This window comes from Ruditapes philippinarum, unplaced genomic scaffold (genome assembly GCF_026571515.1).
Source record: "Ruditapes philippinarum isolate M1 unplaced genomic scaffold, ASM2657151v2 ctg4059_1_1_1_1, whole genome shotgun sequence".
Taxonomy (NCBI): Eukaryota; Metazoa; Mollusca; class Bivalvia; order Venerida; family Veneridae; genus Ruditapes; species Ruditapes philippinarum.
Window position 1 is genome coordinate 112,729 of NW_026859597.1, and position 15,262 is coordinate 127,990.

General features: G+C 35.3%; 1 protein-coding gene across 1 annotated transcript in view; it reads left to right on the forward strand.

Moving 5' to 3' along the window:
• LOC132757202 (uncharacterized) overlaps positions 1–14,282 on the forward strand; it is a gene marked incomplete at its 3' end in the record, with an annotated part of 43,544 nt that extends 29,262 nt beyond the window's left edge. Inside the window, exons 7-15 of the mRNA XM_060748409.1 lie at positions 1,734–1,862; positions 3,038–3,166; positions 4,713–4,841; positions 5,361–5,489; positions 11,072–11,200; positions 12,029–12,160; positions 12,603–12,731; positions 13,613–13,741; positions 14,151–14,282. Coding sequence (XP_060604392.1) covers positions 1,734–1,862; positions 3,038–3,166; positions 4,713–4,841; positions 5,361–5,489; positions 11,072–11,200; positions 12,029–12,160; positions 12,603–12,731; positions 13,613–13,741; positions 14,151–14,282 — 1,167 coding nt within the window. The remainder of the gene's footprint in view (positions 1–1,733; positions 1,863–3,037; positions 3,167–4,712; positions 4,842–5,360; positions 5,490–11,071; positions 11,201–12,028; positions 12,161–12,602; positions 12,732–13,612; positions 13,742–14,150) is intronic.
• Between the last annotated feature and the right edge of the window lie 980 nt (positions 14,283–15,262).

The following is a 15,262-nucleotide window of genomic DNA, read 5'->3' on the forward strand; positions in this document are numbered from 1 at the left end:
ATGCTGAAAAACTCTTAAGAATCTAAATACGCATTATCCGTCTTGTAGTGTTTATAAAAGGTTTCAGTTAGAAAATGTACATTATTATATAAATGATATATTAGGTTGCAAAAATAACATCCGTGCTGTTACCCAAGGCATTAGCCGAGCGTAATAGTATTTTTACGAGGGATAATATTTTTGCTGATACTGTAACACATATGAGCCGAGTCACGACAAAACCAACATAGTGCGTTTGCGACCAGCATGGATCCAGACCAGCCTGCGCATCCGCGCAGTCTTATCAGGATCCATGCTGTTCGCTTACCAACTCTATTACAAGTAGAAAAACTGATAGCGAACAGCATGGATCCTGATCAGACTGCGCGGGTGCGCAGGCTGATCTGGATCCATGCTGGTCGGAAACGCACTATGTTGGTTTTGTCATGACGCGGCTCATATGTTTTATTCGTTTTATTACCCCAGACAAATACCTAATTGGGACACTGTGTCTGTAAGGTTTTACTTTTCAGATCTTTTATGTGAAAACTTAAGGTACTGTTACCTATGTAAAAGTACAAAAGTTTTAGTCAAATGATACACTTAACAGTAAGAATAACTCCCATTGGTCTTTGGGAAATTAACATTTCAAAAAAGTGAGGGGTAATGAATAAAATTAACCACGACTGTATACGTATAACTGATGAATAACATTGTAAAATAAAGATTATATCATCAAAATTATTTATATATTATTACTTATTTTAGAGATTTTCAAGTAAAGTGAGTCAGGTTTTACTAAATGTGACAATGTGTGTCAGTTGAATTTTCTAAATTGGTTTTGAAAATAAAAATAAAGTAATTAGAGCAACTTGATTCAAATGATTATCGTTTTTATCAATATTTCTCTAAAATCAATATTTCTCTAAAAAGTAAAAGTACATCGTAAAACATTAATAGTTTACATCATGATAAATAAACCTATTTTGAAAGTAGTTTAGTGCGGAGAGTGTTAACATATCTATGGTGGCTGATACGGAAAGCTTTAGTGCGTCGTGTTGGCGCTAGCAACAACAGGTAAATTCGCCAAACGGCGCGTTGTCGGACTTTCGTCTTGTCGTCCTGTCGCTTAACGATGTACGCCAAACGGAGCATGGTCTTGCGGCGTGTTGTTGCGATGTCACATTGTCGCACGGGCTTATAAGCCAAGTGATAAGGCGACATCACAACAACGCGCCGCACGACAATGCGCCGTTTGGCGTGCTTCGCTAGAGACAGGACCACAAGACGACAGCGCGACGAGGCACCGTTTGGCGCTTTGTCGCTACCGACAAGACGAAAAGGCGATAACGATATATGTTGCGTTGTCGCAATGTACCAAAGCAGACACCATACATATCTGTTGGAATATTTCGTCAATTTCCGCTTTGAGTCGTCAAGATGACAGTGATTAATAAAATAATCTTTCTCAACTAAACGCTTTAAAACATATATTATACATGTCATTATTTGAAATGTACTCAGTAACCCTGTCAGTATTGATATGAACAGTTTGGTTTTAACTTTAAAATTTATTTTAAATTCATTGTCAACCTAATGTATCATACAAAGTACACCCAAATAGTCTCAGAGAAATTCAAAACCAAACAACAATAAATATATAAATATATAAGTGTACTTTGCCGGTTAGGAGGATTCTTATAGCTTATGGTAATTTGATTATATATAAATGTATTATGTTTATATATTTTCAGAGGCAAGTCTTCATTACTTGTCAGAACATGATGGAATGAAACTGCTGCATGGAATAGTAAAATCCTTTCCAGAGGACACAGACATTCTTGCAGTGATATTAGATGTCTTTGGATTCTATTCTTTTCAAGGTATCGTGTAATTTAAGGATATGAAGCTTATTACATGTATATCAAATCATATACATTTATGATTTGATTTATTGTCTCCATTGTCCAATGGCCGATTCTAAAGAACTTGTGACGTAGAATTTCTCAATGACAACATACATGTATTATGGTGCTATTTTAAGCAGAGTTTTAACCGTTAAATAATGGTTTCCCAAGTATTTCTTTAGTTATTTTCAAGGTATGCTTGTTCAAAATTCGAACAATATTTTGTGAACAACAGGAAGCAGGTTTATAGCTTCATTTACTTTAAGTTTAAAAATGAAGTAGTGATCAAGTCATATCAACTTTACCTTTTTTTTTAATCAAGGAGTCGTGATTTTGCCTGCTCAACAGAATTAAGGCGGGAAAAAAATGCAGACGATATAATAAAGAAACTACAAGGAAACCCCTAGATGTCTCTAATCTAACGGTCTTCTCTCTATATTTAAATAAAATAAATTCTGATCTTTTAGTTTTAGAAACGAACGTCACTAACGTATAAATACCTCTCGAGACGTTCGTTGTTTTGAAGTAGATTTGACAGTGATATGACGCACTTTCCCAAGAAACAAGTGTTGAAATACATAGTTTAAAACAACATAAAATTGTTTTTCAAACAGAAAATAAAAGCTAAAGACCGCTTTAGGCGCTAGTCCTAAAGTAATCGAAGAATCTACCATGTGACAAAAATTATGACAGACTTATTTGTAAAAATCTGGGAAGCAAGACCACACTATCTTGTTCTGATAGAAGTTGGTAAAGACACTCGGTCTGTTTTGTTTTCGGGTGATCGCAATTTATTCAAATGACAAGCTGTTTTTTTTTAAAAATTATCCTCTTGGACATCACATTTTCACGTGTATCAACTATATCCACAATCCAATTGTGAATGTAAAATGCTCTTTCAAAATCAATTTAAGATAATATTTTCTAATATGCATTTATTACTTACCATTTTTTCTTTAAAAATCAATGTTTTAAAATTAACAATCAACAGTGCAAAATTTGTTTACCATAGCGCAATTATAAGTTTACTTTAAACGCACATGCACATATGATTGTTTCTGTACAGAAAAGAAGGTACCTGATTCGATGAGTTTGAGGAAATTGTTGTTTATAATCGGTATAACTAAATTATTTTTTGTTATCTGTTTTAGATGAATGGAGAGACCTACTGACAGAGAGCGTTAATCCTTCAGATTTCCTCACCACGATGGCACGTCACGAAAATGACGTCACAATTATCGAAAAATGTTGCGTTGTTGTCGGCAATCTAGTTCTATCAGGTAGGACCTTGACTAAAGCCGTCTCCAACAGAACACACGGCTTATACTTGGCCACCCCGTAAACCATAAATGCAACCGAACCAGCTGTAGCGTTATCCGAATTACACTCAGGCCATTCGAGTCTATCCGTGTAAGCCGTGTATGATTTTTAAAACTTAAAAAAACTGGTACGAATGTCATGTCTGTGTATAATCGTATAAGCGACCGTACAAGACCGTTAGAGACCGTGTGAGACCGTATGAGACAACAACTGTATTTGAATTCTAATCCACGAGTGATCCCTACCGTGTAAAGATTGTATATAAATCGTATGGAATCGTTCGAGACTGTCCATCCATCATTGACTGTCACCCGATCACGGTACGATTCACACGAGTGCACACATGGTTTCATACGATCGTCAAACGACCAGTACGGTTCAAGTACGAATCATGCATGGCATACACGGTATAGTACGGGTATACACGGTCTCACCCGGCCTCGTATACGGTCCTACACGGCCTCTACATCAGCACGAACTGTACAACGAAAACCACAACTACCTGCTGCCACCCTCAACTGCTAGATCTATCCGCAGTACTTGCTGCAACATTCTAGAATGCATGCAAAGTAAAAGTTTCCTTCGCAGAGGAGGAATACAAAAAGGACCATCCAGGCCCGCCGACCACTCCAAACCTCTGTTCCTGCAGATGATTTTTTAATTTTCTTATCCTGTCATCTGTTACATCTGGCATTGTTTTATAATTATAACCAATATTCACATATATAGGTGTTCTTCGTTGAAAGTTCAAAAATTTATGAAGCCAAGCCATCAGAATGGGTCAATATATATCAAAACATACCAAAATGTGTGATAAGTCGAGCACAACTCAAACAAAAGTCGACGGAATCCTGTGTAATCCCTGTGAAAGTAAAGTTAATCGAGTAAACGTCGCATTCTATCGTACCAGACCGTACTAGACCGTATTTGGAACCGTATGTATTCGTATGCAAATCGTGTTCAATTTGCTTGACCGAGTATATCCGTGCTTTATTCGTACATGCTCGTGCTACATTCGAGTCTAACTCGTACCAATGTACTTTGTCGCAATTGAATAATTATGATGTGATATGAACTGAAAAAATACAGACCAATTCGATAGGTACAAGCTCGGTGTACCCCAATGTTTTTGAATCATACAACATTTATTAGAATTCTATTACGCAGTTTTATACGTATACAGTATTAAGACGACTTGCACAAGCATACGAGAAGCAGGACAACGACTACACCAGTCAAACCGCTTTCCTCTTCTAGCTGTTTATATATCTATTATAAACACCAAAAACATAGAAATATAAGCATCCTTAAATTAATGTACGAGAGATGTTTGGAATATACTTAGACTTCCTACAAGGGAATCAAATAAGTTACATTAAAAGAGTAATTGTTACATGAAAAGAAAAAGATGTTTTTAAAATTGTTGATAATTTCACCCTTATACTGTTGTTTATCTTAGGTTTTAATATCTATGCTATTAAACGCATGCATTTTAATACATTTTAGGTGACATTGCGAGATCTTTGATGTATGTTGGGGGAGTGCACAGTATTATTTCCATGATGACAAAGTACAATAAAAACACCGACATTCTTAAACATTGTTGTACGGCACTCGGGACATTCGCCTCCCACGGTAAAACTCTTTTGTTTCTTAATATTTAATTCCCCGTTTTTCATGGCTTTCTATTGTAATAGATAATAAAATAACCAACGTTCAGTTTTAAAATATGTTTGTTATTCAGTAACCATCAACATACATATTATTATAAATACTTCATTATGAAAGTTGTGTCACTTAATAGATTGTTGAAACTTCTTCACCACATGATGAGTAAATTTTGACAATTTAAAATGAAAGGCTTGTTAAAGCTTTAAACATAAGTTACTCTGCAGTAACAAAAGTGACTGGCCTTTAGCAAACTAGCCTTTGCATCCATGCGGGCTAACCAGTACCTAAACTGTTGGCTGACCAAGTTCAAAATTTCATCTTGACATCACCAAAATGATAATTGACCGTTCAAAAAATGGAAAAAAATGAATAAGGCTATATTAAAAATTAGCAGGTAACGGAGGTTAAGGGTTAAAATTAAATGACATCTCTCTTACCCGACAAACGCAAACATTTTAAAAACTATACGTTTCTATCGTTTAGATGACACGTGCCAAGCGGTTTCGGAAGCTGGAGCCACGTGTGCTATCATGACAGTTATGACGACATTTTCGGACAACGCGGCGTTGCAAGAAGGTTGTTGTTGGGCACTAGCCAGCCTGTCACGGTCAGGTAAACATCATGTTGTTTGATTCATAAATCTTTTTTTTTAAATATTTAACAAATAAAACGTTTTGTCATATAAACATATGAGCCGTGTCACGACAAAACCAACATAATGAGTTTGCGACCAGCATGGATCCAGACCAGCCTGCGCATCCGCGCAGTCTGATCAGGATCCATGCTGTTCGCTTACAAACCCTATTGCAAGTATAGAAACTGATAGCGAACAGCATGGATCCTGATCAGACTGCCCTGATGCGCAGGTTGGTCTGGATCCATGCTGGTCGCAAACTCACTATGTTGGTTTTGTCGTGACTCAGCTCAATTATGTGCAATCTAATCCTACTTGAACTTAGATCTTGTTTTGACACTGACATGTTTTTGTTTTTTGGACTCGAGCTCTTGCAATAATATGAGGCACAACATATTTACAGAATGACAATTAACATATCAATTATTTACATACAACAAATTAATATTTATACTGTTATATATACTGTATATATAGTGTTAGTGAAGCATTTTTCATATTAGATATTTTGCAGATATTGTTATCCTTTTTTATACCATAATACAAAAATACATATACAGATTTTATAAGATTTTCATTTGTTGCTGACTTAATTATGTTAAACTTATTCATGCTTGTTTGTATGTAATATTTCTTTGGTACGCGATTCTTGCGTTAATCATCATAACAGCTTGTAAGATACATGTATATTTGAAATTTGATTCTGAGCGACTGTAGGTATTGACATACATCATTTTGTCCATTGCTTACAATGTTTTCTAAAAAATTCCCATCCGTTTGTTCAATGGTGAAAATGCGTTTTGACCTTTCGGTTCCCAGCACTTATCTAAACTATAGTTGCCGCGCATTATGGTTTGACTCATACGCCTTGGAAGATCGTAACACATTTATTTTGTTGCTTTACAACGTTTAAAGTTACATTTATACTTTAAGATTATTCAGCAATATTATTTAAGATATTGCCTTCACTATACAATATTATTAATTATTTCGTAAATAATCCTCTATGTAGGAGAGAAATAAGTGTCGTACCTGAGAAGCAGACGACAATTATCTCTTAACAAGGTGGCTGGAGTCCCATATCATATGACACATTTTCTGGTTTAAAACAATAACAAATGCATCAACGTAATTATCTTTGTCTTCATCGTCTTCGCCGTCACTAATTATATCATCAGTAACAACGACACGATATCACATGACTGCCGCAACCGGCGTTCTCTGGAAAACTTTGGGCTGCTCTTAACCCATTACTTCATATACACGCCTTTTAACGCCTTTTTCACCCCCCCTTTTTGTTGTCTCAAATGGTGAAAAAAACATTATTTAGGCCCTTAACACTTGTTTTTGTTTGAGAAATGTTGTTAAAAAAGTGACCACTTTTTCGGCGCGGCCCCCCAACCAAAAGATACATCAGGGGGTTGCAAGAAGGGGGATGTGCCCCCTTCTGTTTGGGGGGTTTGAAGGGGGGCGGGAGTCCCCCTCATCGCCAAGAAAATTTTGGACTTGTGAGAGACTATAAATGACCCCAGATTGATTATGAGGTAACGTGGAACCAACGCTGAAAAGCATTTGACTCTATCTCAATCCATTGAGAAGTTGCAGCACTTTGAAATCAATTATAATGGAAAAAATCAACGCAAAATGGTGATTTTTGGCAATTTTGAGATGTCCCCTCGTTGCCATGGTAACAGAAAATTTAAGCCTGAGCATGTTGTTGCAAGGGCAATGGTCCAGTCAACATTTGTGCCAAGTTTGATTAGTGTTGAAGCAGTTTTTATAGTATTATAGCAATTTGAACTTGTAACGGGAGACTTTTCAATGAAAACAGCCATTTTTCACAAAATGCTCATGAAGTAATGGGTTAATGACGTTCCGTCTCGATTACTTTCCTATGATTGACCCCTGATACCAGCCGGTAAAGTCCTCGAATATATTCTATAACTATTACATAAATATAAAACTAAGGCGATATATCTGAGACAGTATGAGGTATCATTGCAGGCACAAAAATTGACAGCCACTGTGTACCAACGGCTGATGACCTTCAGTTAGCCTTATTTTGGAGAGAGTACTTTCAGCAACAACGTTTAATGTTCATGACATTACCTAGAAATAGCCGCGGATGTTTTAGATCGGGTAAGAGTGTATATTGAAGAGCTAATGTTTTGTGTCCAAGTAATTCTGCATGGATTTTGCATGTGCTATTCCAGGCGCATTGTTGGGAAAATTCTTACTTAATTACATGGCTGCTGTGCCAATAAGTCACGATTTTGAATTTTCTATCTATGAGCGTCATTGGCTAATATTTTTCTATTAATACATCATTATGTACATAAGTCAACAAAGGAAAGATCAAATGATATTTCTTTCTCGAGGCCTTATCTCAACTATGCGCCTGGTTATTTTTGTAGTTAAGTTTCTTTGTGTTTAAAATTGACCTTTATGCACTTAAATACTTTACAAAAAATAACTTGAAAGTTGTGTTGTGTGATAGAAACGATGAACACATGACTTGTTACGTAGATAAATGTTTAATTGGCTCTTCAACGTACATTCTACTTGGTTCCTTAAAAAAGCATTAACGTTAAGTTTGATAAATATGCTCTTTTGATTCTATGTTTAAAACAACTAAATTTTGTGACGCCATATAGACTTACAGTCTAGTTGTTTGGTTTTTTATGATACGAGGCAATGGTAAACAGAATATTCAAGTTGTACAGGGTATACACAAAGAATTATCTAAACTATTTTATTAAGTACTTGTTTGTATAATAGAAATGACATCACTGCGGACGATTTTAAAATGGAAACATTCACTTTTTTTAATCTGCCCGAATTTTATAGGTTATGACATTTGTAACTGAGTTATAGCTTGTGTACTTAAGAATTCTTTAAATAATTTACTATATTGTTATTTGGCTTTTTAATGAGAGAGAAATGACATACGGCCAACGCGTTTTTACCATTGGTACAGATGATTTCTTATAATTGCCTTATACGTAAAAATTACCAGGCATGATGCACTGTAAATATAGATACTTGTTACAGTAGTTACTACGAATATATATAGGTGAATATAGTGTTGAAATAGTGGAGTTATAATTTAAATGACGTCATAACATTTCTAATCAAAATATACAGTATTTGGCTTTATTGTATATCATGGTATGGGTTATTCAATTCTATTTCAAGCAGAACTATTCATAGTACCTTCTTTAAAAAGAACTAGGGTAAGATTGGAATACAAAATAGTCAACATATTTGTACTAAAGTTGTATCTTTAAAATAAGTAACTGTACCAAGTATAATACAGAAAAAAATTGAATAAATATCTCTTCCCCAAAATTGTTACATAGTTTGCATCCTAACCCAAACACGTTGGTCTGGATCATGCATGGGTCTTTACCATATATACTTACGTACCACCACTATGATGGGAGTACACTTCATGATAATTAAAAAAGTTTATAAAACTTTTTACAATCTTACCGGAATATAATATATAATGGACTTCAGCGAAACCTTTTACTTATGTTTTACGTGCTACAAATACTAGATCTAGTGTGGTGTTTATTTTGAAAGATACATGTATACATATGAACATTAGAATGGATTTCAATTATCTCATATTTTATATCTATAGGATTTCACATAAGTTGCAATATAATAAAAAAGGCAAAATTACGATGATGTTTTATTACACCTGTGCCGATTTTGCGACTCCGTAAATATGGTATTGCACGGCTGTGCATATATTTAGACATGACGTCATTAGCGTTATACAAACATAGTGTAAAGACGCGCTAAATGTTAGCGTTATACTATAGGCTCGTCAATGAAAAATGGCTCTTATTTTACTTTAAACGGTCTTTATTTTGGTATGTGATAAATAAAATATTAAATTCATCTAAGTTCAATACTGAATTTATTGCACTGTTTGAGCCAGAGGCTCGCATAATGTAATCTTATTCAATTCGTGCAATAAATTCAGTATTGAACTTACACTCATTTACACTCAAATCAATATCCTCAATATATTGCATGGGAATACGAAATGTTTGTATTAAGGGTCCGTCACACCATGACGTTCTGGTCAACGCTCTCTGAACGTTTCAATCGTTCAATTTTTGAACGTTCTTGAATGAAGCTGACACATCTAGCGTTTGATTAACGTGCGTCTAACGCATAACTAGCGTGTGTGAAACGCACGGGGAGCGTGAAACAGCGACGAAGTAGGATACGTCTGAAACCGATAAGTGTGTGCTAACGTGTCACTGGTGTGGGACGAACTATTTGTCTACGCTTGACGAGCGTTGTAAGCGTGCGACTTACGCGTAAATTACGGCTTAACGGGTACAGAGCGCTAGAAATTTCATAGTGAATTCAGTTGTTGTGTGTTTGAATAGTCAGCATCATGACAACAAGGAAAAAAATTGGGATGAGGATTTTTACTAGCTACATTTTGTAAAAAATCCAAATCCTTGACTTCTTTATATTTATGATTTAGTCCAACACTGTCGTCATTGTCGTGGTCTTCTTCTCTTTGGATGAATGTCGGGGTTTTCTCTGCTGGTGATTTCCCCCGATATGTTCAGCTATGTTAAAGTTCCGTATATCTACTTGATGCTTGGCTATATAGCAAACATATATAGCCTTCTAAATCTTTCAGGATCTTCCATGGAATGTGTTCTCTACGGTCGCACAAAATCAAATGAACCTTGTTTTTTTACATATGCATAGTCGTTCGTGAAACGATTTAATGACGCACAGATGACGCTCAATGATCGCAAAAAGGACGTTCCTTTACCTTTAGTCACACGTTTTGTGCGTTTGAAGACCGTTCAGCGGTCGTTAGAGTCGCCAGTGAGTCGTTCACTGCAAAGCAAACGATAAGTAACAACCAAGTAGCGATTGAGGAACGGCTGACTACCGAAAGACGAACGTGTGCAACGCTCAGTGAAAGTGAATAAAACGTTCCATTCAAATGAAGAAAAACGGACGAGAATTGATAGAAACAGGCCGTTTTATCGATATAAATGTCGCAATTCATACGCCGACGATAGAGGGCGCTTTGACGTCATAGTCACGCCTTTTCTTTACAAAATAATGCTGCGGAAGTCAAGCTTACATATATACATAGATTCTATTTGCACACCAAAAATCATCAAGAACTGAGATATGATACGATCGGAAAGTAGCAAGCTGCCTTAAACGTTCTTCAGCGTTTGAAATTTAAACGTTGAAGAACGCTGGTCTGAGTGAAAACTTTTGTGCATGTTCAAAACTTTTTTCCGGACCAGCGATCTATACCGATTCCCGGCGATTACAGAAGTTCATTGTCGTTTACACAACGTTCTTATGGCGCTATCCAAGCAACCATGGGCTACTTACAACGATATCCAAAACGACATAGAACGCTGACCAGAACATGGTGTGACGGTCCCATAACGTGGAAAACAAAGCGACTTCATGTTATAAAAGTTGTAAGAGATAAAATACCGATACCTCATACCTTAAAAATCTATATGTCAGTTTTAGGACTATATTGTACATTCAGATTGTGCGTGTATGGAACTGATGTCAAAAGACGCTTTCAATATGCTGCTGAAAACAATGACGTCATTTCCGCACGTGGAATGTATTCAGGAATACGGATGCTGGGCTTTATGCAATCTTGTAGTATTAGGTAATTCATTTTTTGTTTTTGTTTTGTTTGGTATATGACTCTGGACTTATTATGTGACGTTCATCTATATATTTCAATAGGTTTCATTTGCAACACTATTTTAAGTTTTCCAATAGAATGAAATAAATACATTGTTTTTCAGTAAATTTATTATTTCAATTCATTTCAATAATATGCAATATACATGTTAAGAAGCCTTCATGCATTGCGATAACCACATTTCTAGATTGCCTTTCTGCTTTGCAACTATACATGTTGTTTTGCACCTTATTTAGAAATGGTGTTTTAAGTATAAACATTAAACTAAAGCTCTATATGTATATATTATAGCTTTTGTTTCATTACTTTTCATAACTAAGTGTAAATAATTATGATTCGAGTCGGAGTGTCATGGACCTGATCCTTGACAGATCAATGTTGGACACAATGTTTTTTAAATTAAAAATACCAAGATAGACAAAAGACTAATCGTCAAATGGCCAAGTGGAACTCTGTCTCAGCATAAAATTTCAAAGAAAGTGACAGTCGAAACCCTCCTATTCATAATTATGAAAATAACCTGGTGTTTTTCTTTAATTTGAAATATTTCTGTCACAAAGATTTTAATTATTTAAAATCTGAAATGTGTGGTAAGCTATAACAGTGTTCCTTTACGGGGACACACCGGCATATTTCAAGATGGTTTCATTTGGATCTATCTGAATATACATTGCACTTGTCATTTAATGATTTTATATCATAGAAGTATCAATAGTCAGTTTGGCGGGCAATAGTTTTCAATGAGGACTATAAAACTTTAAAATATTTTTTCATATGTTTGTCTTGCAGCGTCTCGTTTAAGTGATGAAGACAGTCAGAAAGCCGTAGAGATCTTACTGGGCTGTTGCAGTATATTTACAAATAATGTGGAATTGCTGGAACACATCTGTTACGCCATCAACACTTTCGTGTCTTACAAAGGTTACAACATTACATATTTAATTTCGCAATTGAAATTTTCTTTAAGTTAGGAAGTTGCCAGTTGCTCAATAATTTTGACGTTGAGCACAGATTTTTAAAGACAGCCATATGTTTGTTACAATAATAATAATAATGATTATAATAACAATAATAATGATAATAATGATAATAATCCGCGCAGTCTGATCAGGCTCCATGCTGTTCGCTTTCAGTTTTTCTACTTTGTAAGCGAACAACATGTATCCTGATCAGATTGCGCGGATGCGCAGGCTCGTCTGGATCCATGCTAATCGCAAACGTATTACATGCTAATTTAACTTTGTTAAATATCGACTTTGGGATATAAGTCTCAAGAAAACAAGACATGGAGCTATCATACTTTTAATTTATTTGACTTAAGGTATGACTCATTTTAAATGATAACTATTCTTGTTTATTAAAGAATGCGTACATGAGACTGTTATCCGACTGAATGGTGTAACAACGTTGATTGAATTAATGAGGACATACGAGGAAAATATTGACATACAACTAAACAGTTGTAAAACTATAGGAAACATTAGTGTGAACGGTAAGTCTTCGTCAATCTAAAACATTAATGGGATAAATCCATACATAATATCGTTTTTGTATAACGGACAATCAGTGTTAAGGGTTTTCAAATTTGTAAATCAGTGTTAATGGTAAATCTTCGTCAATTTATAAACATCAGTGTCTCTGTGAATGGTAAAAGTTCGTTACTTGTAAGGAAAATTCAGTGTAAATGATTTCAAAAGTGGTAAAACTATTTGGAATGATAAAGGTCATCATTATGGTGGCTGATTTGTGACATTCGTGTTTTCACCGCGACTCCGCCGAGTGGAAAGTCGAGAATAAAAAAGACGAAAAACGCATGTTTTCGCTCCGCGGCCCCGCCGTTTTATTTCTTTAATCTCATCCTGTGCCCCGCGAGACGATGATTTATTAGTTTAACTTTTCCCTGCGCCTCCGCTTATTACCGTGCTTTCGTCCCGCCACCCCGCCATTTTATCTTGTTTATTCTCGACTTTTCGCTTGGCTTATTGAATCTGTTTCTCCAGTTTTTTTTTGCCATATATAACGTTAATTAAAAAACAGAGCTTACGGCATTTGAAGAAAATCCGCATTATACTCAGTTATATTCAATTTGTAAAATTAATTGTCTCAATTAATTGAGAATTGAGTACCACTCAAGCCGGTGCTAGGGGGCGTGAGGGATGTTGCACTTATTCATTATCCCTCATGTACAGACTCAATCAAACCGAATCTCCAATTCTTATGTTATTTTGTTGTGATTGATGCTTCCGAAGGATCACTTTGTTTCCAGAATTTAATAAAAAACAAGAATGGCACACATTAGCCACCATACATCACAGCTTTCAAAAAGTCATTCAGGCCAGTATGTATCAATATATATGTAATAATATTTTGCAGTAAACTTCCGGAAGTATGCCGAAGACATGGGAGCTTCAGAGGCCATCATTGCCTGCATGTTGAAGATTGAACGAAATTTAAGTGTCCAGAACACTGGCTGTATGGCACTGACGAATCTGTCAGCAAATGGTAATTTTGTTTTTTTCATGGACACACACTTTGTGTCAATGTTTAACTGTTTACTCATTGTCCGAAATGCCTTTTTTATTGTTACTGTATCAAACGTATGAAAATATGTCCCTTGTGGTTAAGGGGTTGTCTTTAAGGGTTGAGGCCTCAGAATTTTAGCCACTGTTTATCCCTGCTTCATCGTATGAGTTTGAATAACTGGCGTCTAAGCATTTTTCAGCTCCAGCCGGTGAGGTGCCATATAACTTAAATTGTGTTGGTGCGCTGTTAAACAAAAAAAGTATAAAAATATACTTAATATTATTATGTTTATTTAAATGTGAACTCACATCGTATCAATCCATTTACATAGAAAATAAGTAATTAACATAATTATTTCTTACCGTAAAATCATTCGAACTTTGAACAGTTCCAGATAACAAGTTCCGGATCTTGAAGAATGGAGGTGTTCATGCAGTATTACAGGCTATGACAAACAACAGAGAAGATGAACCGTTGCAGCTGAATGCTCTCAAATTACTCTGTAATCTTATTGAATCTGGTAAGCCAAAATTTCCAGTTTTTTCCATATTAATTAGTTCTGTAATCGTCAAAACTTACGACATTTGATAAGAAAGTGCGTATTACGTGGTGTTATATTCAGTTTATGAATTAAATCTGAACTAAAATTGGCCTAATCGAAACATCATGTCCATACTTTTGAGAATATATTACAGTATTAGTTGTAAAGATTTTGACAAGTTATATGGTCCTAATGAATGGTTGTTTGTAAATATAAACCAGGCGAGGTTTATATTGCAAACAAATGTTTATATACGGCCATATAACTTGTCAGAAATAATCTGTAACGAATTTATAATATAGGGCAAGCATCATTTTTAGAGGAATAAATCGAGATTTCTTCATAAATCAGCAGCAGTCGTGTATATAAAACTTTATTACCCTTCCAGATTTTTCCGCTTTTTTTGATTGGATATTTATCACCGAAAGAAATTGATAAGACCGAGCCAGACGGGAAATATACACACTGCATTACCCCGTTGGGTACACCAACTCTAAACAATATGCGCTATGGAGTACGGTTTGATTTTAACGCGATGTAAATTCCGATTTGCAAGCACTTTTAACTGTCAAATGATAATATTTACCAAAATAGAGTAATCATACATATTCTCATCAGTATTGAAAAAAAATATGACCTTGAGAAGCTTTGATAATTAATTCCAAAAAAAGTGCGTTCAACAGACTGCTCCTTTTTTCTCTTGTGTTCGAAAGAATATATGTATGAATTTATTTGACGTCATGTAGTGATGAAGGGGTACGCTAAAGGGCATCTTATTTCGACGTTTTATTTGAAGTAGCAATGATTTATTTTAAAATCGTCTTAACTCGGCAGGGGAAGGGTAATAACATTATTATTTTGGTTTTGGAGTGATATATGTGGATATATTACCTGCTAAGATAAAATATCACCCTCGCCTAACGGCTCGGGTGATATAAAATCTGACAGGTAATATATCC